The sequence below is a fragment of the Schistocerca nitens genome, chromosome 2 (genome assembly GCF_023898315.1).
Source record: "Schistocerca nitens isolate TAMUIC-IGC-003100 chromosome 2, iqSchNite1.1, whole genome shotgun sequence".
In the NCBI taxonomy this organism is placed as follows: domain Eukaryota; kingdom Metazoa; phylum Arthropoda; class Insecta; order Orthoptera; family Acrididae; genus Schistocerca; species Schistocerca nitens.
Genome location: NC_064615.1, coordinates 727556489 through 727582875, shown reverse-complemented (window position 1 = coordinate 727582875; position 26387 = coordinate 727556489). Strand labels below are relative to the sequence as shown.

At 38.4% G+C, this 26387-nt stretch overlaps 1 protein-coding gene across 1 annotated transcript in view; it reads left to right on the top strand.

Moving 5' to 3' along the window:
* Positions 1-2230: 2230 nt before the first annotated feature.
* Positions 2231-26387, top strand: part of LOC126235288 (glycerol kinase-like) — a 277633-nt gene continuing 253476 nt past the window's right edge. Inside the window, exons 1-2 of the mRNA XM_049944014.1 lie at positions 2231-2302; positions 21087-21345. Coding sequence (XP_049799971.1) covers positions 2231-2302; positions 21087-21345 — 331 coding nt within the window. The remainder of the gene's footprint in view (positions 2303-21086; positions 21346-26387) is intronic.

The window sequence follows — 26387 nt, the reverse complement described above, 5'->3', positions numbered from 1 at the left end:
TAAAGATTTTATCAAAAATCTTGAAAATTCCTTGGCCGATATACTTCAAATTTTTACAAGATACTCTAATGAACATTTAAATGGTTATAGGCTATATATATTTTTAATACATATAATACATAAATATATATAATTTTTAAGGGGAAATATTTTTACAATAAATCTCGAGAAGATCTTGAGTGATGTACTTCAAATTTTTACATGATACTCTTAACAGAGATTATTATGGATACAGGCTATATAGTTTTTAAATAGGAGCATATGTGATATGTACATGTTTCCTGTTCAACTGACTGTGAGAAAGAGAATGCTGTGCTGCTATGTTCTCTGCTGTGAAAATACGTGGTTTTGTTGTCTTTCTCGCAGTCAGTTTTAACTGTGATAGCACACCATTTAAATCATTCTCCTGTGTATTTCTTTCTAATTATATATATTCTCAAAGAAACAAAATTGTATGCACAAAAATGTGCTGTTTTGTTTTCTTCCTCTCAGTCACTTTTAGCAGCAAACAGGGAAGTTGTATTTATGATTTATCAGCTTATGATTAGAATACTATCATGGAATCTGAATTTGCAATAACAATGAAAAAGGCGAAGGTCAGAGAGACAGGAGACGATAAGATGGACAGAGGGGGGGGGGGGGGGGGAAGTGGACGTAGACAAGCGAAGGAGGATATGTACAGAGGACAAGATTGAGAGAATGGGATTAGCACATGTATCCAATTGCCATACATATTTAGTCATTACAAAGCCTTTCCAGTTTTGCATGTAAAGATATAAATGTATGTAATCGTCTGTCCGCCCTCCCCCTTTCGCGGAGATTGATCGATTTTTATTTGGTCCTATTTGATTACATTTTGTACAAAGTGTGTACTTGTGAAATAGGACAAGTCAACTGAAACCTATTTTCTTGCAGTATTTAACCTATTTATTATACAGTTTAATACCTCAAAGTGGCAATACTTATAATACTGTTGTATACATTTTTCACCCATTTTTTTAGGTCCTGGAATGAGAAGTGTAAAAAACATTCGTATAACAGTCTCAAGTAGCATCTGATGAAGACAACGAATCACGTTGTCGAAATATTGAGCGTGGATGATCCTCATACCCAGCAGAACACCTGTCACTTCAAGATATAAGGAACTACAAACTATTCACAAAGTACAACTGTTCTGTGTATAAATAATTTTATAACAAAAATGTCGTGATTATTACAGTTGTGTTATAAGAATTTCTATGATGGTAATGTGTGAAAGGTGATGGATAGGAATTAAAAAGTAACATCTGCATTAAAAAAAGAAAACCATTTGAATGGACAGCATGTAGACATATTCACACATATATGTGTAATGTGGTTGTAAAATGAGTCCTTTCATGTGTATTGTACAAATGATTCATTGAACATGAAAGTAACTACCTAAATTTGCGGATTCGCCATTGCTCCATCGGAGGAGCGACCTATACGTGGATATATATATATATCGACAGCCATATTGAACTTATTGCCATGGCTCAATGTGTAAATAGTGCCACATTTTAAAAACTTCTAATGAAGTTCAGAGGTAATGTGACGGCTAATAGTATGTACATCATTAGCCAAAAATAAATTAATAATAATAAATAACATAATCTAATCTCGCATTCCACCCGTGGAGAAAATTCCTTGACTTGATATTTTTAAAGCTTTGAAGTCGAAGTAATATCGAATCAAGCAATAATGTAACAAGCGCCCATTTCAAGAAAAGCGCTTTGAAGAACTAGTGCCTGCGAGTGGAAGTTGTCTTGATTAGTAGTTTCAAGAAATAAAATTTGAATAACTGGTTACAGTTCTTCAGTCCTAAGCTCATTTTTGAACAACGTGCAGAATAGTGAAATTTTAATATTTTTTCACCCATGAGTAAACAGAAACAAACGAAGTTGCAACATTCAGAGACCTTAATACTTAGTGTGGGTGACTGGTGCTAGTGGATTGCGTGTAAATCGAAATTAAGTGAATGAATATATTAATAGGGCGAATAACAAGCACAGATTTTTTCAGATTCAATTATTCAGCGTGTAAAATAGAGTGCTGTCTTCTAAACATCGGTAATATAATAAAGGAAATGCTGTTATTCTCATTCTATATAAACAACCGATTTAATTGCCTGAAGTACTTGAAGAAACCGTACAAAAACTGTTTGTTTTCAGAGGATGAATGTACACCTCTCTGAGCGCGCAGAAATTTGAGAATGTCGTCCACGAACAGATACGGCCCATTGATTGGTGCCTTAGATGAAGGAACGAGTAGCACCCGTTTTATGGTAGGCGTTGTGAATTCATCGTAACGTGAGATAACCAACTTCTCAATTTTTAAATATACTGTTAATTTTGTACATCATGGCCACTGTTACAACCTTTTTTCCCCTTATGGACAACTTCACAATGGTATGCACTTTCGCATTGTTGCCCCATGGTAGTGATAAGACTTTTTCACAGTTCCAAATACGCAATCAACGAACCAGGATGAGAAAGGTGTAGATAAATTCTATCTGTTCAGTCTTGTTTCATGATTATTTGTTGCTGTGCTCATCAGTCCTGAGACTGGTTTGATGCAGCTCTCCATGCTACTCTATTCTGTGCAAGCCCCTCATCTCCTAGTAACCAATTCAACTACAACGTTACGAATCTGCTTACTGTATTTATCTCTTGGTCTTCCTGTATGGTTTTTACCTCCCACACTTCCCTCCAGTACTAAATTGGCGATCACTTGATGCCCTAGAATGTGTCCTATCAAACAATCCCTTCTTCTAATCATGTTGTACCACAAGTTTCTTTTCTCCTCAATTCTATTCAGTACCTCCTCATTAGTTATGTGATCTCCTCACTTAATCTTTAGGATTTTTCTGTAGCACCACATCTCAAAAGCTTCTATTCTCTGCCCATCTAAACTGTTTATCACCCACGTTTCACTTCCATATTTGATTCTTTCAGAAAGTATTTCCTGACACTTAAATCTATACTCAATGGTAACATATTCCTCTTCTTAAGAAATGCTTTCCTTCCATTGCCAGTGTACATTTTATATCCTCCCTACTTTTACCACCATGAGTTCTTTTGCTGTCCAAATAATAAAACTCATCTAATACTTTAAGTGTCTCGTTGCCTAATCTAATTCCCTCAGCATTACCTGATTTAATTCAACTACATTCCATTACCCTTGTTTTGCTTTTGTTGATGTTCCTCTTATAACCTTTCAAGACACTGTTCTGATTTATTCGACTACTTTCCATTATCCTCGTTCTGTTGATGTTCATCTTATATCCTCCTAGCAAGACACTGTCCATGCCGTTCAACTCCTCTTCCAATTCCTTTGCTGTTGCTAACAGAATTACGATGTCATCGACAAACTCAAAGTTTCTATTTCTTTTCCTTGGACTTAAATTCCTACTACAAATTTTTCTTTTGTTTCCTTTACTGCTTGCTGAATATACAGATTGAATAACATTGAAGATAGGCTACAACCTTGTCTCACTCCCTTCTTAACCACTGCTACCCTTTCATGTCCCTCAGCTCTTATAACTGCCATCTGGTTTCTGTACAAATTGTAAATATCCTTTTGCTCTCTGTATTTAACTCGTGCCACATTCAGAATTTTGAAGAGAGTATTCCAGTTAGCATTGTCAAAAGATTTCTCTAAGTCTACAAATGCTATAAATGTATGTTTGCTTTCCGTTAGCTTATCTTCTACGACAAATCATATGGTCAGTATTGCCTCGCGTGTTGCTACATTTCTCCGGAATCCAAACTGATCTTCCCTGAGGTCTGCTTCTACCAGTTTTTCCATTCATCTCTAGAGAATTTGTGTTAGTATTTTGCAGCCGTGACTTATTAGACTGATTGTTTGTTAATTTTCTCACCTGTCAGCACCTGCTTTCTTTGGATTGGAATTATCAGGCTATGTTGTTGTTGTTGTTGTGGTCTTCAGTCCAGAGACTGGTTTGATGCAGCTCTCCATGCTACTCTATCCTGTGCAATCTTTTTCATCTCCCAGTACCTACTGTAACCTACATCCTTCTGAATCTGTTTAGTGTACTCATCCCTTGGTCTCCCTCTATGATTTTTACCCTTCATGCTGCCCTCCAATACTAAATTGGTGATCCCTTGATGCCTCAGAATATGCCCTACCAACCGATCCCTTCTGCTAGTCAAGTTGTGCCACAAATTTCTCTTCTGTCCTATTCTATTCAATACCTCCTCATTAGTTATTTGATCTACCCATCTAATCTTCAGCATTCTTCTGTAGCACCAGATTTCGAAAGCTTCTATTCTCTTCTTGTCTTCTTAAAGTCTTAGGGTATTTCACCTGTTCCATACATCTTGTTCACCTGATGGAAGAGCTTTGTCATGGCTGGCTCTCTTTCAGTAGTACTAATGGAATGTTTTATACTCCTGGGGCCTTGTTTTGACTTAGGTCTTTTGGAACTGTGTCAGTTTCTTCATGCAGTATCATATATTCTATCTTATCTTAATCTACATCCTCTTCCATTTTGATAATATTGCCCTCAAGCACATCAACCTAATATAGGCCCACTGTGTACTCCTTCCACCTTTTGGTTTCCCATCTGAGCTCTTGATATTCATACTGGTGGTTCTCTTTTTCTCCAAAGGTCTCTTTAATTTTCCTGTAGGTGGCATCCGTCCGACCCCTAGTGATATATGCTTCTGCGTGCTTACATTTGTCCTCTAGCCATTCCTGCATAGCCATTTTGCACTTCCTGTTGATCTCATTTTTGAGACGTTTGTATTGCCTTTTGCCTGCCTCATTTATTGCACTTTTATATTTTCTCCTTTCAACAATTGAATTCAGTATCTCTTGTGTGACGGAAGGGTTTCTACTAGCCCTCATCATTTTACCTACTTGATCTTCTGCTGCCTTCACTATTTTATCTCTCTACACTATCCATTCTTCTTCTACTGTGTTCCTTTCTCCTGTTCTTGTCAATCATTCCCTAATGCATACACAATTTAGTGCCGGAGAATGCGGCTTCTCTGATTGACTGGGGGTCTTTTGTGCGCCGGCTCACGGCGCTAGATGCGCTGAAACCTTTTACGCATGAGCGGAGCCAGCTTTGTCGACCAATCACAGCGCTCGCTGGCACATATGCTGCCCCAGGTATCATTAAATGTTAAACTTGCTTTGTCAGTGCACTACCTATTTCATAAGTCGATTTTCAACCTTCAAGTTGTTTTCATTCATCTCCAAACCAAAGACTATTGATACTTCGGGGGGGGGGGGGGGGGGGGGATCATTGGGAACATGACACTTGCATTAAGAAGCTTTCAGTTCCCATGGCTGTCGCTCTGAAATTTAAAGTTACTGTGCTCTTGACTGACTAGGGGTCTGCCATGTATTTTCGACTGAAGAAGGGGTCTGGCAGCTGAAAAGGTTGGGAAGCCCTGAATTACACAATTCTTCCTTCTGAATGTTAGAATATTTTCTCACAGGTTCAATCTCTGTTCAGATTTGTTTCATATTGTCTGATACCTCATAATAGTGGTAACCTTTTCAGTATGAGCAATCTACTAATCCCCTCTTAATGCGTAAGCCACACATCCCAATAAAATAGGCTGAGAAACATCTTCCTCAGCATTTTCCATAACATTTGTTTTCTTACTTTACAGCTCTTGGATATTCTCTAATCTCTTTCCTCTTTCTTTAATTTTATCTTGAGGAATTCTCAGCTGCCCATTTTTCTGCTGTTGCTTCACTGAACCTACCATGTGCATTTTAGAAGCTGTGTGTATTAACTGCTTTGTGGTGAGTACAGATCCAACACTCCAAGTGGCCTTGACCACAACACAAATGGTAGTAAGCACTATAAGAAAGGCTCCGGTCAGATTTTTTATTAGATTTGAGTAGTTGTCAGAGAATTCTCTTTGTAGGCTGTCACTTACATGGAAGAGAACGCAAGGAAGCTTGATAGATGTCTACAAATTTTCGTATCCACTTTCGCTGCCAATGATCATCATACATAAATGATCAATGCAAGCATGATCTCTATAAAATTCTTTGAGGATTTATTTTATTGAACTGATCTCTGCAAGATTATGGAACTCAGGGGAATGGTGTCAGCCTCAAGATCACCAAAGCAATTTAAGGTAGTGAAGTGTCAATGCTGTACCTAACCGTCCCTTCATAATGTCACCATTAATTGCCACTTCTAGATTTAATGAGGCACTCTTCGTAAAGCGATACTCCGGAGACAACTTATCCAGAATTTTAGATACCACACATATTCTTCATAAATATAGGGAGCTCTTTATGGAGCACCAAGGTATCATTCTCTGATAAATCACATTCCCCCAGAGCTTTTTTAGTTCTGTACCCAATGACAACTATCTGAGATCATAACAGATTTATGTGTTGAACTCAGACTTGTTTTGAAGATAGTCTGCTTCTCCAAAACTTTTGATTTGACAAATTTTCTTATTAATTCTCTGACCATAGACTGGAGGGAAGTACAGAGGAAAGGAGCTGAAATTTAGTTAGAAATGGCGCAACGTGAGCAGCAATAGTCCAAACATAGCAGTTGCTCTCACACTCACCCCCACTCACACACAGAGGTGCCTGTAATATTGGTGAAATCAGCTTGGCAGCAGGGAACTTTTTAAATATATTATATAAAGTTCTCAGAAACTGAACGAGGTTCCAACCAGTTCTGGTACTACCTATCTTAAAGGCAGCATAGACTGTGTGTAAGCACATATCCCAAAGAATAAAAGCATAGAATTCACTGGGTTATCTTCAACATTAAGCTTGATTTTCAGTTCTCTTAGATAAGCCTTATTAAAATTGGGGCCATCCATGGACATCTGAATGACCTTCCTTTCCAGATTTACTTTACTTGCCTCAAATTATTCAACTAAATCTTTTGGAGTAATTTTTCCCAAAAACACTAAAATGAGGTACCTGCTTGAAACCTGACCCAAAGCATTTTCCCCGAAATTTAAAAACAAATACTTCTGCTGGTTTTGGCTAATTTATTCAAACTCTCATCAAACCCATACAACACTATGTCATTGTCTGTAGATGTTGAGTGAAAAACAAAGCCAAGAGTATCTGGTAAGAGATTAACAAGGCTGCTCTTGTCTTGAGAAGATTGGTGTCTGATAGCAGCAAACAGATCTCTGCCTTTGTCACAGCATCCTCTGTGTGGAATCTAGCGTCATTAGCCATCATACAGAAGTTAGTGCAGTAGGTTCCTGATGCAAGTGCTTGACCTAGGACCTAGTTGCTGGGAGACATTACAACTGTGTGATGCTCTGCCTGTCTGCACTTCATCAGGCTAAAAATGCACTGAGACTAAATAGAACTTTTCTTCACTGAAATTGGTAGTTTTATTTTCAAGTGCATTTACCAAGTTGAGGGCATTGTCAAGATTTTCCTTTTCATTGTTGGAGTTGACGAACAGCTGAGTACTGGGAGGTAGCATTCTGACACTGTAGCATTTGCACTGTAGCTGCTTGGGAATATTAGTATGGATATAGGCATTACCACCTTCCTAGTAGCAGCAAGCCCATCTCAATATTTTCCACTTGCATGACAACAAGGGCTGCTTGCCCATTTTGCTGAGGGGGAAGTTTGTTTTACAGACTGTGCACGGAACACAGAATTTTTCAGATGAGTGCTCTGCCACTCACCAAAATTCCTCAGTCCAGCAAAGGTTGAACATCCACTTCGATTTCCTTGAGTGATCCATTAGTTAATGTAAGCATTAGACAGGATTGAACCTAAGCAATACAGCAAGGCATGTTCAAGAGTTGATGAACTCAGAAAGCCACTAAAAAACTCATGACCTGGGTCACTTTCTTTCTTATGAGCGACCTCCACCCCATCCACTCACTTACAACCTTCCTGGACCGGATACAAAGGAAGGCAACAATATCTTCCATGCATGCATGTAACTGAAAGTAGTTTATGGCAACTACTAAGACCCACAGCAGCTTTTTTATTTTTGGATCCAATCCCCTTTTTATGACACAATCATCACTGCTTTTGGCCACAACGCATGAACATGTGTTCAATAAATTCTGTTTATAGCGTACGATGATGGCCATTGTAACTAAAACCAGTTATGATTGTGTCATAAAAAGATGATTGTGTTAAAAATAATAATATAAACTTTGTAATAATTCAATCACTGTCTCCTTAAATGACATGTCATTTTTCCAAAAACCCATAATTACAATGGAAACTTTAGCTAGCCAGGAGAGAAATGACACAGAGTTGCCCTGGCTGCCTAGCCTACAGTCCTCACTCGCCCTGACCACCTATGTTACACTATACCTGTTGCAGGCATTAGCTCAGCCTTAACCAACTGCCGCATGTCCAAAGTCCAAGACATGCTTGTTAGTCCTCTAAGGGCACTATTTTATGCCTATCACAAAAATTCTATAAGCAATGTTATTTATTCACAATAGCAGATCAATAGCTGTTGGGATGCTACAACAGTAATTTATTGGTGTGCATCCAAAACAGTGTACACAAACTTATTGTGCACTATTATTCATGGTTCAAAACATATTGATTCGAATTAGGGGTGAACTCCCCTGAAAAGACACATCTCTGTCATCATACTGTGTTAGTAAACGAAGCAGATGTAATCATAATCTGCACCAAATACCCTCCACAGCTCACTGCTATTCACATCACATCACAAATGCACAACATCAAACCAGGGAACTGTAGCCAAGCTGCAAGCCATTTCATGTTAACAACAAGAAACCCCCACACAGTTTGGCTTGGCTTGTACAGCCACAGCCAGGCTGAACTGGCTGGATGGTGTGTTGGTCTTACTGAGTGATGGGAGTGATGGGAAATGCTGAAACACCAGCAGCTGGCAATCACACAGTGCTGAGCTGAGGTTGGACAGTGAATGCAGAGCTGCATCATGCTGAGCAGACTCCTCTGCTCAGGAGCAAATTGGGTACTGTGCCTTTTCCTGGGTTTTTAGGTAAAATGTAAAAAATCCCTGAGTTTTTCAGAACAAAAAAAGTTCTTGAGTTTTCCCAGTTTTCCAGGATGCAGGACGCCCTGTAATGAATCAGTCCCAGGTTTCATTCCTGAAATCAGATTTTCAAGAAGTGTAGCTCTCCCACTTCTGCCTAAACGCCAACTCTTACATTTTCATTTTGTCTCCAACTTCATGCATGAGTGTAGTGAAGACACAAGTCTGCTTTTTAAGTGTGGTTTGCTGCAGCTTGCTTGCCTAAATTTTGTTAGCTAGATCCTACAGAACATGTTCAGAAGACCAACTAAAACCTTTTTGACATTATCAATCCTAGTATTTACATAATTGATCACTGTAACTAACAAACCTATTTTATTTTTTAACCCAATTAGTTTTTCATCTGTCATTTCCTCGAAATCCCTTCTTCTTATCCCAATTTTGCCAGCTGCATTTGATTTTAATTTACTGATTTTACTTGACGTTATTGGTGTTGATTGGATCAGCATTACAGTCAGATCAACTACTTTGTTTTCTGCACAGATAAGGACAGTTATGTATATCTGTCATTTTTATTTTCTTCCGTTGCCTCATTTTCAGGAGGATCAGTGAATTATGTTAGAATTTCTTTTTCTGGTTTGGCATTTGTCTGTCAAACTTCATTTCACTACAAATAATTTATTATTTGCCACTTGTTATCACAATATGGTGCTGATGTCATACGTTACAAACAACAGTATAACAAAGCCACTTGCAAGACATCCCATCAAAAAGAATACTGGCATCTGTTATAGATACACATTTGTATCACTGAACAGCACACAAACAGGAAACAAAAACAGTCTAGAGATCATACAGGTGCAGAAATACAGTGTGTTGTAAGTCAAAGAGCATTATTGGAGTACTTTGCTAATTAAAGACACAGGCAAAATTCACATATATAATCACATCTTTAGAACTTTTTTACAGAAACTTACCCTTATTGAAAAAGTTTGTGTATGTAGATTTCAGCATACTGATTTGTTAATGAATTGGTTTGATGATTTGGACATTGAGCTCAGGTTTTTATAATTTCAATCATTAAAGAGTAGATGGAAGTAAAAGTTTTTTCTTTCATCCAGAATGTTTGAGAAGCTTCTAAATCACTGAATTGCCAGTGTCTCAGCTTTGTCATCACCCATGTTTCCTGCTGTGAATGAAAATTTCAATTCCTCAAAGAGATTCATCTTTGGGGCATTTGATTAGTTTATGAAATATTATTAGATTACCAATTATGGTGTCAAAAGTGTATCGTGTGTCATTAATGTTGGTACAGGAGATCTATTTTGGATGTTGTATTTAAATGCATAGTGTAGGAAAATCACTTACTCTTATAGCTATTTTTGATTTTTCTGTAAATATGATAACTAAATGACACTATTTGCTTTCTTCTGGTATGAATAGTCCCCTGGTTAGTGTGTGGCATGGTAAGCCTCCAGCGAGCATGACTGTGCAAATGTTACATACTTAATCTGTTTGCATTCCACTTACATGAGTACCATACAGTACCATAATTAAAATTTACTGCTTGCTTATCACACATCTTGGTGAAACCCTCAGGTCATCATAATTCTGTGTGGATAAATATTTGATCTATTATTAGTTATTTGTCAAAAATGTTTTGCACCACCTGCAAGGTTTAGATTCAAGGGGAGCAGGGAATGGAAGGAAAAGTGTTATAAGCCTTATATAACAACCAACTTCATTGTGAAATAAAAACAAAACAATAATCAAAATAAAGGATGCCTGTTTAAAAGGGCACATTTATTAAACCAAAAACTGCTGCTGGTTAACGTTTAATACCATGTTGCTATACCCTGTCCATTGCAACATGCTTGGATCTTACTTGACTTGTTATTCAACAGGTGGTAGATACATTTCTGGTCAAGTCTCTTGCTTTTTACTGGCAAACCTCCTGACATCATCCAGTGTGTGAGGAGGTTTCCTGCAATGACTCACTGCAAGTTTCACTTGGTTCCCTAGTACACTCAATCAGGTTCATGTCAACATATACCTCAGCCCATCTCACATTGTTGATTCCTGCATCCTGGAAGGTGTTCATGAGGTGAACTGGTGGATGCAATATAGTCATGGACTATCATTTTGAAACAAAAACCCATCTTGGAAACATTGACTTTAGAGCTGGACAGTAGGATGGAGGACACTGCTCCAATAATACAGTCTTCAAATTACCCAGAAAAGAAATGAGAGGTAAATCATTGTAAATGATTGCCACATTTTTTACAGAGAAAGTGAACTATAATTGAAAAATTACTCATTCCTCATCATAGTGAGAAGTTGCACTTAAGATCTACAGAACATCCAGACATAATGACAACATTATGAAAAGGATAGATTTCTACTCACCATATAGAGGAGATGCTGAGCTGCAGACAGGCACAGCAAAAAGACTGAAACAAGTAAGCTTTTGGCCAATAGATTTTCTGCTGAATAAGACAACATACGCACACAAACACTCTGATGTAAACGCAACGCAACTCACATGCACTTTATCACTGTCTCTGACTGCCAAGACCAGACTGTGAGCTATGGAGCATGATGGCAGAAGCAGTTTGGGTGATGGGGATAAGGAGGAGGCTGGGGCAGGGAGGGGGAAGGATAGCAGGGTAGGGGTGAGGGATGTTGAAGTGCTGCATAGGGGTATATGGATCAGGTGGGGAGAGGGTAGGGCAGCTAGGTGCAGTTGTGAGGTTAGAGGGGGTGGTGCGGGGGGGGGGGGGGAGTGGGAAAATATTGAAGTAGAAAGACTGTTAATGTGTTTATGGAATAGAAGGGTATTTCAAGGAGAGTGCCCACCTGCGCAACTCAAAAAAGCTGGCATTGGTAGGAAGGAACAAGAAAGCACAGGCTGTGAAGCAGTAGAAATGAAGAATCTTGTGTTTGGCAGCATTCTCAGCAACTGGGTGGTCTAGCTGTTTCTTGGCCTCCATGCGGACAGACAGCCTGTTGGTTGTCATGCCCACATAGAATGCAGTGCAGGTTATCTTGTGGGTTACACAACTGGTTTCACAGGTAGCCCTGCATTTGATGAGATAGGTGATGCTTGTGACAGGACTGGAGTAGGTGATGGGAAGATGTTTGGGACAAGTCTTGCATCTGGGTCTATTACAGGGATATGAGCTATGAGGCAAAGGGTTAGGAGCATGCACTGAGTAGGAGTGGATGAGGATTTTGTGCAGATTCGGTCGTCAGTAGAATACCACTATTGGAGGAGTGGGGAGGATAGTGGGTAGGACATTCCTCATTTCATGACATGACAAGAGGTAGTCGAAATCCTTTTGGAAAATATGATTCAGTTGCTCCAGTAGGTTGTAGGTTTGGTACCCATCAGGCATTGGGAAAGATAGTGTTCAATAGTGACAAAGCCAAGGGCCTTAGGGATGTTGGTGTAAAGGAAGGTGGCATCAATAGTGGAAAGCAAGAGAAGGAAGTGTGTAGAGTTCGTGGAGAAAATGCTTGGTATCTTTTATACAGAAGGGTAGGTTGCAGATAGAGGACTGAAGGTGTTGGTCTATGAGAGCACAGATTCTCTCAGGGGGGCCACAGTAAGTGGCCGTAATGGGGCATCCTGGGTGGATGGGTTTTTGGACTTTAGGAAGCATGTAGAAGGTAGTGTGGGGAGGAGAGAGAGAGAGAGAGAGAGAGAGAGAGAGAGAGAGAGAGAGAGAGAGATGGGCCTAAGGATCTGAGGAGAGACTATAGAGATCCTGCTGGATTTCTGGAATGGGGACATTGTGGAAGGGTTTGTAGGTCGACAAATCTGACAGTTGATTGAGACTTTCTGCCAGGTAATACTTGAAGTTCAAAACCACAGCAATGGAGTCTTTGTCAGCAAGTAGGATTACAAGGTCAGGATTAGATTTATGTGGTGGTTTGCAGTTCTTTCTGAGGCTGTAAGATTAGCTTGTATGTTGAAGGATTTGGGGAATGATGGTGAGGCAAGGTTTGAGGTTAAGAAATTCTGGAAAGTTAACAGGGATTTGGGGGCAGTGGGGGTGGATCACAGTTGGATGGTGCTGTGAACTCAGTCAGGCAGGGTTGAGTATTGGTCTTTGGTTGAATTTGACTGGTAGAGTTGGTGGCAAAAGAGTGTTTCCATTGTAGGTATTGGGAGAAGGAGAGAAAGTCTTTCAACAAGTCCAGCATAATTGAATTTGGGAGTGGGGCAAAAGGTAAGACCTTTAGGAAGGACTAATACTTTTGTGGGACTAACACAACACATGACTACAAGCACACACTGATTGTTGGTACATCATCTCATTTCCCACATTACTCCTGCCAATATCATTAACCCTAGACTTTCAAATTGATTACTCTTCCTTCATCACTCTCATGTATTTTTGTGATACCTTCCATACCTTCCTGTGCCACATGAACATGTAACTCTTCCTACCAACCCACCCCCATCTAACCCTCTGAATGCACTTAGCTTCCCTACCTTCTCTCCACCTCATCCCTGTATGCTCCTACATGCAGCTTTCCCCACTGCAGTCTCCTCCTTACCCCCACCACCCAGATGGCTTCTCCCATCATGCGCTGTAGCTCACAGTCTGGCCTCAGCAGCGAGAGACAGTGGTCACTTGTGTGTGAGTTGTGTTTGCGCAAATGTGTATGTGTATGTTGTCTAATTCAGAAGAAGACCATTTGGCCGAAAGCTGGCTCATTTAGCAGTCTTGTTGCTATGCCTGTCTGCAACTCAGAATCTCCATTGTATGGTGAGTAACACTCTATGCTTTTCATAATGCTGAACAACTAACACCTATGGATTAGTTTGACTTTCTTATTTGAAAGTCTTAAAATGCCTTTGAACTAGGCAGTCATAGCCAGAACAGTCCCATTTCCTAGAATCTAGGCAGAAGCTGTGAGCTACCTTTAACAGTTTGACACCAACTCATGACCGTGATTGCTTTTATGGCCTAGAAAGCCGGTGTCTCCTTCCTTAGGCGTCATGTTTCATCGATCAGTATAATGGCTGCTTAGTAATTATAAGTGAGCCACAAAGTCAGATAAGGTCTGAGTGACACAACTCATGGTGAAACATAGTGTATTAGGCATGAGTGCCTTTTCACTGAGTTGGAGTTAACAGCCTCTGTGGTTGATTAATGGGACCAGTATGATATCGAAACTACTCTAATGTAACAATGAAAAGTCCAGCAAAGGATAGGTTGTTACTCACTGTAAGTGACACATTTAGTTGCAGAGAGGCACAACAAAAAGACAGTTATACATTGAGCTTTCTCCCATAGTCTTCCTTGGAAAAGTAATCACACCTACATTCACACAAGTGAGCACACCTCACACACACATGACCGTTATCTCCAGCCGGAATGCAACTGTTGCGTTGAATGAAAGCAGCAATCTGGGATGGGAAAGAGGGGTGGGGCTGGGGAATGAGATGTAGAACAGGAAAGGAGCAGAGATGGTTGAAAGACTGGTGAGTGTGTTGGCAGAGAGCAGTGCAGAATGAGGTTGATGAGATGTGAATTGGGAAGATAGGCCACAGGGGCCGGGAACTATCGGGTGGAGGATATGGAGACAGTAGGTTACCGTTGGTTGACCCTGGGATAATTTTGGGAGTGGAGAATGTGTTGTAAGAATAACTCCCATCTGCGCATTTCAGAGAAGCTGCTGGTGGTGAGGGAGGAGGGGGGGAGTGGGGGGTGGGGAGGGATGTGCAGATGGCACAGAATGTGAAACAGCCATTGAAACCAGGTTCAGCTGCATGTTGTACTTGTGTTGCAGGGTTGTCCACTTCACTGTTGGGCACAGTTTGGCAGTGTGCATTCATCCTGGTGGACAGCCGGTTGGTAGTTGTACCAATATAAAAATCTGTGCAATGATTGCAGCAGAATTGGTATATGACATAACATAGCTGCTTCTACATGTGGCCTAGCCACTGATGCAGTAGGATAAGCTTATGACAGGACTGAAATAGGAAGTGCTGTGTATGTGGGTCTTCCACAAGGATATGATCCCTGTTAGGATTGGGAGTTGAATAGGCATGTACTAGGGTATTGTGTAGGTTTGGTGGATGATGGAACACAACTTTAGAGGGCTGGGAAGGATCTTAAGTGGGGTGTCCCACATTTCAGGTCATGATGATAGATAATCAGAGCCCTGACAAATGACATGGTCCAGTTGTTCCAGTCCAGGGTGCTGTTGAGTGACAACTGGTTATTGATGGTGGTGGGAGGACTGGGGATTTGTGGGGAAATGGTACAGGAAATCTGTTTGTGGTCTAAGTCTGGGGTTTATTACCTGTCTATGAAGGCCTTTATGATATCTTCAGCACACTGAGCAAGGAAGTTCTTGTTACACTCTGCTGCATCAAGACACAGCTTTTTATGGCATGACTACCAACCAGCTGTCCACCAGGATGAATGGCCACTACCAAGACCAATGCCAATGAGGTCCACTCTATGGCACAACATGCAGCTGAACATAACATGCTTGATTTCAATGGCTGCTTCACAGTGCAGGCCATTTGGATCACCCCCCCCCCCCCCCACCACCACCACCACCATCTCCAGCTTTTTTGAACTGTACAGATGGGAGTTATCCTTAAAATATATTCTCCACTCCCAAAATTATACCAGCTTTTCTGAACTGCACAGATGAGAGTTATCCTTAAATCACATTCTCTGCTCCCAAAATCATGCTGGCCTCAAACTACAATAATTACTGTCAGCATGCCCTCCACCCAACAATTTCCTCCACCCTCTCTGTCCTATCACCTCCTCTCAAGTCATTGTGCGTTGCTATGTGTCAATGCACCCACTGGTCTTTTCCCTTTCTCTCATCCTCTCCTAGTCTGATCCCCCACTCCCCTCTCCCACAGCCTCTCAATGTTATGGCTGGCAGTCTGGTGCTGCTGCCGTCTAGTCCCTGCACATTCTGCCAGACAGCACTCTTCCCTCCCCCCACCCATCCACCCATACCTTTCTATCCCTCCCCATTTCCTGCCCAACTGTGGATTGTTGCTTTCATTCAGCACAATAGTTGCATTCTTGCAGGAGATAGCTGTCATGTGTGTGTAAAATGTGCTTTCTTGTGTGAATGTGTGTGTGTGTTGCCTTTTCTGAAGACGGCTTAGGTCAAAACTCAAAGTACAACAATATTTTCATTGTGCCTGTCTACCTGTCTTTTCATTGTGCCTGTCACCTTTATGGCAAGTAGCAATCTTATCTTTTTCAGAATATTGTTGCTACTCTAATTTAACTACTTTTGACCATGTAATTCAACTCTTTGGTGGAATACACTGATGTCTCCAATTGAGGGTACTTTTTAAATTGCTCTGTTGTTTTTTATAAACGAAATTCTTACAAGTAAGGCAAGTAGTCAAGGTAACCATTCACTGTCTAACTGAGATATTGTAGCAGGGTTGGAGGTGGGTGTGGAACAAGTGCTAGTGGAGAGTGAGGCCAGGCAGATATGGAGATAGATGAATGTATTACAACCTTTCAAAATCAAGTATGTTGTGCTTGTCGGCATATTTTGCCACTGGGTGGTCAGCTCTGCTCTTGGTCACAGTTGTTCATGTGAGTAGACAGTTGAGTGTTTGACAAGCATGCATAATTGACTGTGGAAAAGGTACACCAGAATTGGTTTATAAAATGACTGCTTTCATGATGATCTTAACTCTGATAGTGTAGGATAGGCCTGCGGTAGGATTGAAATAAAACGTGTTAGGTCGTTGTATAGGAGAGGGCTTACACCTGGATTTTTCACAGGAATATGACACATGTGACAAGGGGTTGGGTGTAGATGTGATAAAGAAAGATGGGACATGTAAGCAGATGAATTTGTGGTCGATGGATCATGGAAGTTCTTTGGTGGATTACAAATGATAAGAAAAGTCTGACACCAATTATATTAGAAAACATGCAGGAGCATTGTGGACGCATATAGCTGAATACTGTAACCCACGGAAAGTCTCAAGGAGGCCTTAATACAGCAGCTGATGAAGATAACAACCATTTATACATCACTTCGAATTTAAAATGTTTTTGTATATCTTAATGTTTTAATCACTCTTTGCTACTGTTCTGTGTTTAATTATTATTTTCAGCTCCTTAAATAACCACTTGTAACTAATTTTGGACTTGCACTATGACCATGCCACCAGCACCCTAAAAGCAATGACAACAACAATTTTGTTTGTTTGTAGTAGATACACTTTGACTTCTTGATAATACTATGGTGGACTTTATATTACTGTTTATAATGCAGCTTCTGTCATTATTTACAATTAAATAATTTTATCTTTCCCTGGTATGTAAAATCTTGACTCTAGATGTAAATCACTATTTCTCTGCACTTTTGTCTGAACTGATTCTCTCTCGTGTTTGTAGAAAACTGTATTCAAATTAATGTAAGAATGTGTTTAAGGAGCTAGCAAATTATCCATTGACAATACCTGTCAAGGAGGCCTTTTACCACAGTTCTTCATTTAGACTTTCTCTATACACTTTGAGTGAATAATTTTGATCCCACTCAAACAAAACCTCTCTTTTATTATTATATCTAAATTGTAATTATGTCACTATTGCACTGTAACTGTTTGTTTATTATAGTTGGAACACTGTACCTGTAATGAATTATGTATTTGAAAAGAAATTGGTATTGACAAGTTTCACCTCAATGTTCCATCCTCCTTAGGAATATTACTGCACAGCTTAGCTCATGGTAGACATAAGAAATGTTGAATAACAAAAAATCAACATTTGAGATTCTTTATGTAGTGATTTTCAATTATTATGCAAAATATTAGTAATACCTCATTTAATTGTCTGACAAACCAAAAACAACCCATTCGGTGACTTGTTGTAACGTAGCCTGGTCTTAATGCGATATCTTTGCCCTACTGTTTGTTGTGAGTAGGGAGTTGAATCATGGCTGGAATGCCGAGTGGTTGTTAAGTCTTCATTCATAGTAATATGACATATTTATTAAAATGGTGAAAGTTGGCCAATTGCCAAGTGGAGAGAATATAGCAGAAAGCAGATGCATATGTGGCGATAGTGTGTTCGGAGATTACTTTGGCGCACGACTCTTGGGAATAGTGCTAATATAATTTGGTATTGTTGACTGATGTTGAAAAAGAGAATTGGTGTGGTTTGTTATAACATAAGGATGTATACCGTATTTACTCGAATCTAAACCGCACTCGAATCTAAGCCGCACCTGAAAAATGAGGCTCGAAATAAAGGAAAAAAAAAAAAATTCCCGAATCTAAGCCGCACCTGAAATTTGAGACTCAAAATTGAAGGGGAGAGAAAAGTTTTAGGCCGCACCTTCAAATTGAAACAAAGTTCGTCCATTGTAATATAAGACACAATTTAGGTCGAATGAATGACGATACAGCTACAGTAGTTTGGTTCGAGTCGTAAGCTTAGCAGTTAAGCTTTACCAGGTAGCCATTGCTATGCGTCAGGCGCTCCGTCTGTATTTATACAGGTACCCTTCCTTTTTCACGTGCTTCGTCTGGTTTGAATCGATTGCTTATTTTGCTTTGATCTGATAAGTGCTGTTTTCTTTGTTATAGGTGTTTACGTCACTATAAGCTGAAAATGCATTACTGTACTGTGTCATGCATTGTTTGTCGCATTCTGATAGTGCGTGTTTATGGCCTGTCGCCGCTCGCGGCATGGCTTGCTTTTGCGCGCGCTACCGGCACTTTTTTAAAAAAAAAAAAAAAAAGTGGAATCGTCTCATCAGCGAAACAATGGCAAGAGACTGCTATTTGTTGTTACTTACACTGCTGCTTTCTTTGATAATGATCAACAAGAACCAAATAATAGGCTGCCTATGATAGAACATGTTCTGAACGAGAGTTAGGCAAAAATTTTTCTTCATTTGAAAATCTTTGCGGCCGCTTCTTTAGTACATCAAATTCTGCACAGAAATTAGAGTCATCTTAGATTTAAAAATATAGTCAGTTGCCTTGCTTCATTTCTGACTGTATCACTATTATGCATAAGAATAATACGAATATAAACATGACACATTACGTATATTCTTCCGTGTTTGCTGTTGTCTCACTCTAGTTTCGTAGTTTATTAGGCAGACAGGATTTAAATGAGATAGCAGCAAACACGAAAGAATGCATGGCAAAATGTTTATATTAGTATTATTCTTATGGTGAAGAGAATACTACATATGATTAACATTTCATCAGGTTCCTATTAGCAACCATCTCTTCCCACAGGTAGGAAAAAATTCAGAAAGTAGATTTGGCCATTTCTGCTACATTCGAAGATGAACAATACGGAATTTGTATTTACTTCGTTGGATAATGTATGAAAATGCAGTGGTCGAAACTCGGGGCGGAGAAAAAAAGCTCGTCTTCCATCTTTTTTTTTAAATTTATTTACTGACGCAGAGGTTTTGGCACCAGTATTTATCTTTGTGCCTACAAAGCATGCCTGTGTAGCGCTACATATATTCGACGGCAGAAGTTAGTTGTGGCGGCACCTACCAACATTTATCAGAACTTCCGCTTGCTTTGCACTCGATTCTAAGCCGCAGGCGGTTTTTTGGATTACGAAAACCAGAAAAAAGTGCGGCTTCGATTCGAGTAAATACGGTACATACATTTGTACTTATTTTGCAGAAAAGACCAAATTTCAATATAATAAGCAATGTTTCTGATATAATTGTTTCAAGTGAAGCACTATTTTTTTCTTTCTAACGAATGACGTACTGTATGACTTTATAATTGATGTTCAATACTAACTACTCCCCTGTACTGATAGAGCCTCATGTTGTACACATGTAGAAGTAGCTTGATTTTTACCAAATATTCATATATGACATGTAATTCAAAGAGATCCTCAAATTATTCTTTAGGATGATCTGAAGCTTAATTCACTTTTTGTGTTTATAACCATTCTTCCTTTCCTTTTATGAGTTCTATGATTCAAAATTGTCCAAACCACTGCTGGAAGGCTTTTTCACCTTTGCAAGAGTAGTAAATTTTACGCAGTGATTATAATACAGGGTGTTTCAAAATGAATATCACTGTTTTAAGGCTTTGTAGCATTTATTACATCCAGGTTACAATTATAAATGATACATCAAATGAAAGATCAACTCAGCAACATTTTGTCTGCGTTGTTGCCACATAAACCATAGGCTGTATGCTATAGAGCTTTAGTAACTGCAGATAGTAAGGGTGTAGTTGTGTTTTCTTAAGTCTCCATACAGATGTCACTGGAGTTGCTAATTCATGACTAGCCTTCCAGCCTTCCAAATTTTTTCCAGGTGCTATGTGTGAAAGACTCTCCACTCTTTCAAAACAAACTTCAGTTAGTCTTGGTTGTCTCATACGCTATCCCTCTGTAAAGACAGCCAGTGTCCTCAAACTGATGATACCATCTGTGGATGCTATTGTCACTTGGAGGATTAAAGTGGACCTTAGTATGTGATGTACTTGGCACTGTAACAACAGCTTTAGTCCTTGCAAACTGTAAAACACAAAAAGCTTTCATTTCACACAGGAAACAGTGCTTGGACATGCACACTGGTATACAAACAAAATTATTTGAGTTGCTCTTTCATTTAATGTATTATTTATAATTGTAAGTTGAATGTAACAAATACTACAAAGCCTAAAGATCCAAAGATTCATTTTGAAACATGTGGTATGCATAATATGTGTACAGTAGATAACTTGTGTGTTACAGTCCTTCATCGTGTAGCTGTGGCAGCTAGACCTGTGATGTGAACACAATGAATACTTTTTATTTATTTTTTACATCAGGTTAAATAATTGAAAACTTTAGTATTATCTGGTTTGTTGAATTGGATAAAAGTAAAATATTTCTTTACAATAGGGAAATTTTTGTAAGATTTTGAAAATCTCTACCTCTGTTTCCAATTGGTACATTCAGATCAACCAAAAAAATGCCAAATTATTGCAAGAATGTAAGAAAAGGAAGATATTGCTTATATTTTGAGTACTACTTCGTGTATCATTTTCAAAAACTGAAAATATTGTTTTGCAAGTACCTAATCTTAAAATTATCTTGTGCTTTAGGTTTTTTGTGCACGCACAACAGAAATTCTCACTTATCATCAAATGGACATAAATGTGGAATGCCCTCAGGAAGGCTGGGTTGAACAGAATCCAGTAGAAATTTTGTCTGCTGTACTTCAAACTATTAATCAGTGTGTAGAAAACTTGAAAGAACATGAAATTGACCCAGCTGATATTGTAACTATTGGTATAACCAACCAAAGGGAGACTACTATAGTATGGGATCCAAATACAGGAAAACCTCTGTACAATGCTATAGGTAAGCAAGTTTCCTTGTACAAAACATGTCTGTCAGCCAGCTGGAATGTTATTACCGCTGTTGTTGTTATTACAATTTAATTGTTACCATAACTACACACAATGTCTTATATGTGGATGAAAATATTGTTTATATTTGCAAGAGCAGCTAAATTTGTTTGTTTTAGTTATACGTTTGCTGTGGAAATACTAGCTATATTCTACATTGTAAGGAAGTTCCATATGTTCCTGTATGGAAACAAATTTTAATAATGTCACTGGTTATAATCTGCTCTTTAGCACTCTTCAGCCTCTTAGAAAAAGTGCAAAGACTTGGTGTAATGGGCCCTTTTCTTAAATGTGTCCATTATGAAATACATTACAGATCCACAGCATGACAAGCAAATGTAAATGCATTATTGTGTCTCCCCAAGTCCAGACACAATATTCAATAAAAATAAAGTTGTCTGTTTGCAGTTGGAGTGCAGTTGCATCAAGCGATGGATAGGCTCCCAGTGACAGCACATACTGCAGGACATGCCTCTCAGCAAGATAATATGCTCTGGCAGGTGACTGATTTTGAACAAAAATTGTTGGCCTGAGTATCTTTTGCCAGGACCAAAGGGACTTCTTTGAAATTATTTCTGTCTTTGTCGCCAGCTATTGGTAATAGATGGACCATTCTTACTTAGCACTGAAAGATATGAACAGCAGATAGTTATGCCTCCTGCCTTAAGGTCCCAGACGTTAGCTCTTCTAACTGGGGCCACTGGGGCTGACCTGAATATAGGTCCTCACATGTAATTTTTTCTGCTGGTCTGTCGTAGACTCAGAGATTGAACACATGGCCTGCATATGCAAATGTTTTGCTGAGCTGTAGCCAGCCCCACCTCAAACTTTTGATGCATGGTCTGCACCTCAACATGTGCATTCATGTAGATATCGGGTACCATTCTGTAAATCTATGTCATTTGTGATGACTGACATGCTTTCGAATTATCCTTATGTGATGACTTGTGATCCACCACTACAGAAGTGACTTTGCAAGTCTTCACAAAAATTGTAGCAGTTGAGGCTTTGCCTCAAACTATAGTTACCAATAATGGATCACAGTTCATGTCCATGCTGTTTACAGAATTCTGTTCCTGCAATGGCATTACCCTCTTCACTCCATTGCCATTCCACCCACAGTAGAATGAGGAAGCAGAGCATATACTGTACTCATTCAAATTGCAAGTGGAAAACAGGTTGTGTGAAGCTTTCATAGAAGAAATACTGATGCTTGTTATTATCACCTATAGAATCACACCAACTAAAGACAACAGTCTGGCAGAAATACTACACAGCTAAAAACCACACAGTGCGCAGCATCTCTTCTGTTCTGTGCCTCAGACCAAGGTGCACACCCAGCTGCATCAGTTTATATTTAACAAGTGTTTTTGCTGTGGCACAAGAAATAAATGGGTGCAGTATACCTACATCTTCATTTGTAGAGAAACATTTGAAAATGCAGTTCAGCCTTTCTGGTTTTATTTTGCTACCCTTAGTGTCATTGATGAGTACCTGGATACTAACTAAAGTGCTAGTGACAAGTTTTTTATATGACAAGAATTTATTTGGGTTTTGTGAGAGGTTTTTCAGTGAAATAATTTATGGTAGTCATTGACGACTTCACCCATTGTCCTTGTGACACAAAAATGTATTTCATTTAACATCGCTGTGCGTTGCCCTATGCTTTGTTGTATACCTTTTATATAGTTGTTGCTGTTTCTTTAGAATTTTCTTTACAGTGTGTATTCCATGAAGAATCACTCTAATCATGAACTGTTCTACTAGGTCGATAACTACATATCAAGTTCTTGGTCAAATATTCTTTTCAACTTCAACAGGAAGTGGTCCTTCTATTTGTGATGTATACTCTCTTGTATATCATCTTCACACCTTACAGTTTATCAGGACCCATTATTCACTTATTTCTGTACTTAAAAAGCCTATTGATTGAATAACTGCATTCACAAAAAAAAGCTACCACAAAGATGGCCCTTAATCATTGCTTCATATATATACTTTATAATATGTTATTAAATTTGCTATTCCATATCCCTCTTAATATTTCACCAATTCATTACCATACACAAAAACTGACTTTACTGAATGACACTCAACAGTAACAAACCACCTTACCAGCAAACATTACTTTCTATTGTATAGCAAATGAAAGCTTATTTATTTCAAGGCACATTATATCGTATACAAACACTTTACCTTTCTCAAGCCCAAAGGGCATTATTTGACACACCTTGTTTTTAATAAACATTTTACTGTAGGCAATGTTCTTTATGTTTACTGCAATAAATTTTGGTCAGAAGGGCTACAATCTGGCACAAACTTACTGAAAACATAAACTTTCATATAGACAATTCGAATTAACTTTCCTTTAAACTGACTTTCACTTTTAATTACATCTTTGAAAGTGAATCTCTGGCCGCTGTGGCCTAGTGGTTCTAGGGACCTTAGTCTGGAACCGCACTGCTGCTACGGTCACAGGTTCGAATCCTGCCTCGGGCATGGATGTGTGTGATATCCTTAGGTTAGTTAGGTTTAAGTAGTTCTAAGGCTATGGGACTGATGATGTCAGATGTTAAGTCCCATAGTGCTAGAACCATTTGAACCATTTTGAAAGTGAATCACATCTTTTAGCCAGATCTTTTCCTGATGCTGTTATGAAAATTTTCATTAAGTTTCATGCATACATATTCTCAATATTTTCTGACAATTAGTATTTTCTTAGACTCTCTCTTACTTCTTATTTTAAACTGCATTATTATCTGAAATAAATCCATTATTATAGACTCAAAAAATTCGACATTACAGACAAAAAATATTATGATTTGGTCTTTATAAAGGCTAGAAGATCCTGTATATGCTTCCATTCTCTTACCTTTTGTCAGTGTGCTCTATCACACAAAACATTTAACTCAAAAATTCACAAAAAAATTGATCCTTGACATACTAAATTTTTATTTACATTTGTGGATAGTAGGAGATAATTAGTTTTTTCACTTTACAAACTAAGGGCAGGATAGTCAGAATGGAGTGATTCTGGAAAGGAAGAACAGAATTTCACAGCTCAGCAAAGCATGCATTTACCTTAAGCACTGATATCTGTATATGTTTATTAATCATTAATTTTTTGCAGACTGTTTATTATTGATTCCAAAAATTCTTCTTCTTCCCATCACACTTTTTACTTCATGCTGATAATCATAATAATAATCATACTTGTAATAATTTTTACACAGAAGCTACTGGTAATTTAGCAACTGACCTCTTTGTTCTGGCCTTCTTTTCTTTGACAACAATCTTCTTTCCAATGTACTTACTTTCTATTACAACACTATCTACATTAACTTCCACAAACTGTTTTTCATTGCTTTCGCTACTAACTACAGAAGTTTTGTACTTTTTCTTTTACCAGATCATTGCTGTTAATTTCACATTGCTTACATTCCTCATTATAAGTTTATCAACTTGAACAGCCATTTCAGTTAATGTGTATACACAGTCTTTAACATCACTTGCATCAGATTCAATTAAATATAAATTATATACATTACTGTTAATTACTAATAACTTACATTCTTTTCCAAACTGATACTCATCCACACTGTCCTCTACTTCATGAACCACCCAATTTACTACTTGCAAACACATGTCTTCATCATTATTTTAATGTGTTACTATTTACATTACTCACTTCTTGCTCAACCCACAGAACTGGTTTATAAATGGTATTTACATGCTGTCTTTCACAAATTATTTAATTACCATCATTACAGGAACATGACTCAACTACTGCTATTAATTCATCCTGACAAAATTGAACAGTGGCAATTTCCATTTTCTTACTTCATTCATTTTCAGTTACATTTGTATTTGACATTGACTGTCACTGCTAGAAGGATCTAATTTTTTATCACAATTTTCAGTTCATTGTCATTTTTCTCTACCAATAGTAATGGTCCATTCTGATTCTAAACTATGAAAATGCTCTCTGTTGCTACTTCTAGTGTCACTAAAATATTTATCTATACTTTTATTTAAGACTCTCATTAACTTCAGTATTTCAGACTGAAAATCCTCATTTGCTGGCACTCCCAGTTTTTCATCACATGATCCTTGCCTCCTGTTGAGTTATTCCTCCAAATTTACCTCTGCATTATTGATTACTCCTGCTTCAAGTGGTTCTGCTTTGTCATTGTAGTATTCGTGGGTGAAATCTTTGATATATTTGGTTAGCATAGCCTTATCATTCAAAAATCTTTGTGAACCGCCACACCAGGAAAAAGTTCGAAATTTGTACAGTGATGTTGTGTTAAATATTTGTACTAACAAAAGAAGTGATGCTCCATTGAAGAAGAGTGAACATGAAAAATGTGAAACAATAAACAAAGGTAACATACAAAGTGCTTCTGAACACTTCTCATGTAATTTAAAAATGGTTAAGAGAAATGACTGCAGTAAGTTGAAAACAAACACGAACATGAATCAGCTTACAAATAATAAAAAACAGGTACTGTTACTTTCAGATAGTCACAATAGGAACTGTGCAAAAGTACTGAACAAAATTTCAAAAACCAGCTATAAATTTACATCTTTGATAAAGCCAAATGCTATATTCAAGGAAGCAACATGCAATATACAAAACAAAACGTCTAGTGTAGGACAAAATGATTATGTTGTCGTCTTAGCTGGTGCAAACAATATTAATGGATCAAAACATTGTTTTATGACATCACTAGATGAAACCATTTCAAAAACTAGGCAAACACAACTAATTCTACGTACAATACCATATAGATATGACATGCCAAATGAAAACTGCAAAATCTACAAAATGAACAGTTACTTGATACAGAAGGCATCTTACAGTGAACACATCAGAGTTTTAGATGTAAATAGCTTCCTCCAATGGAACGACTTCACTAGGCATGGGCTTCACTTACATAAAAATGGGAAAAAGAAACTGTGTGTTAATCTGCTTAATGCCATCAAAAGTCCACT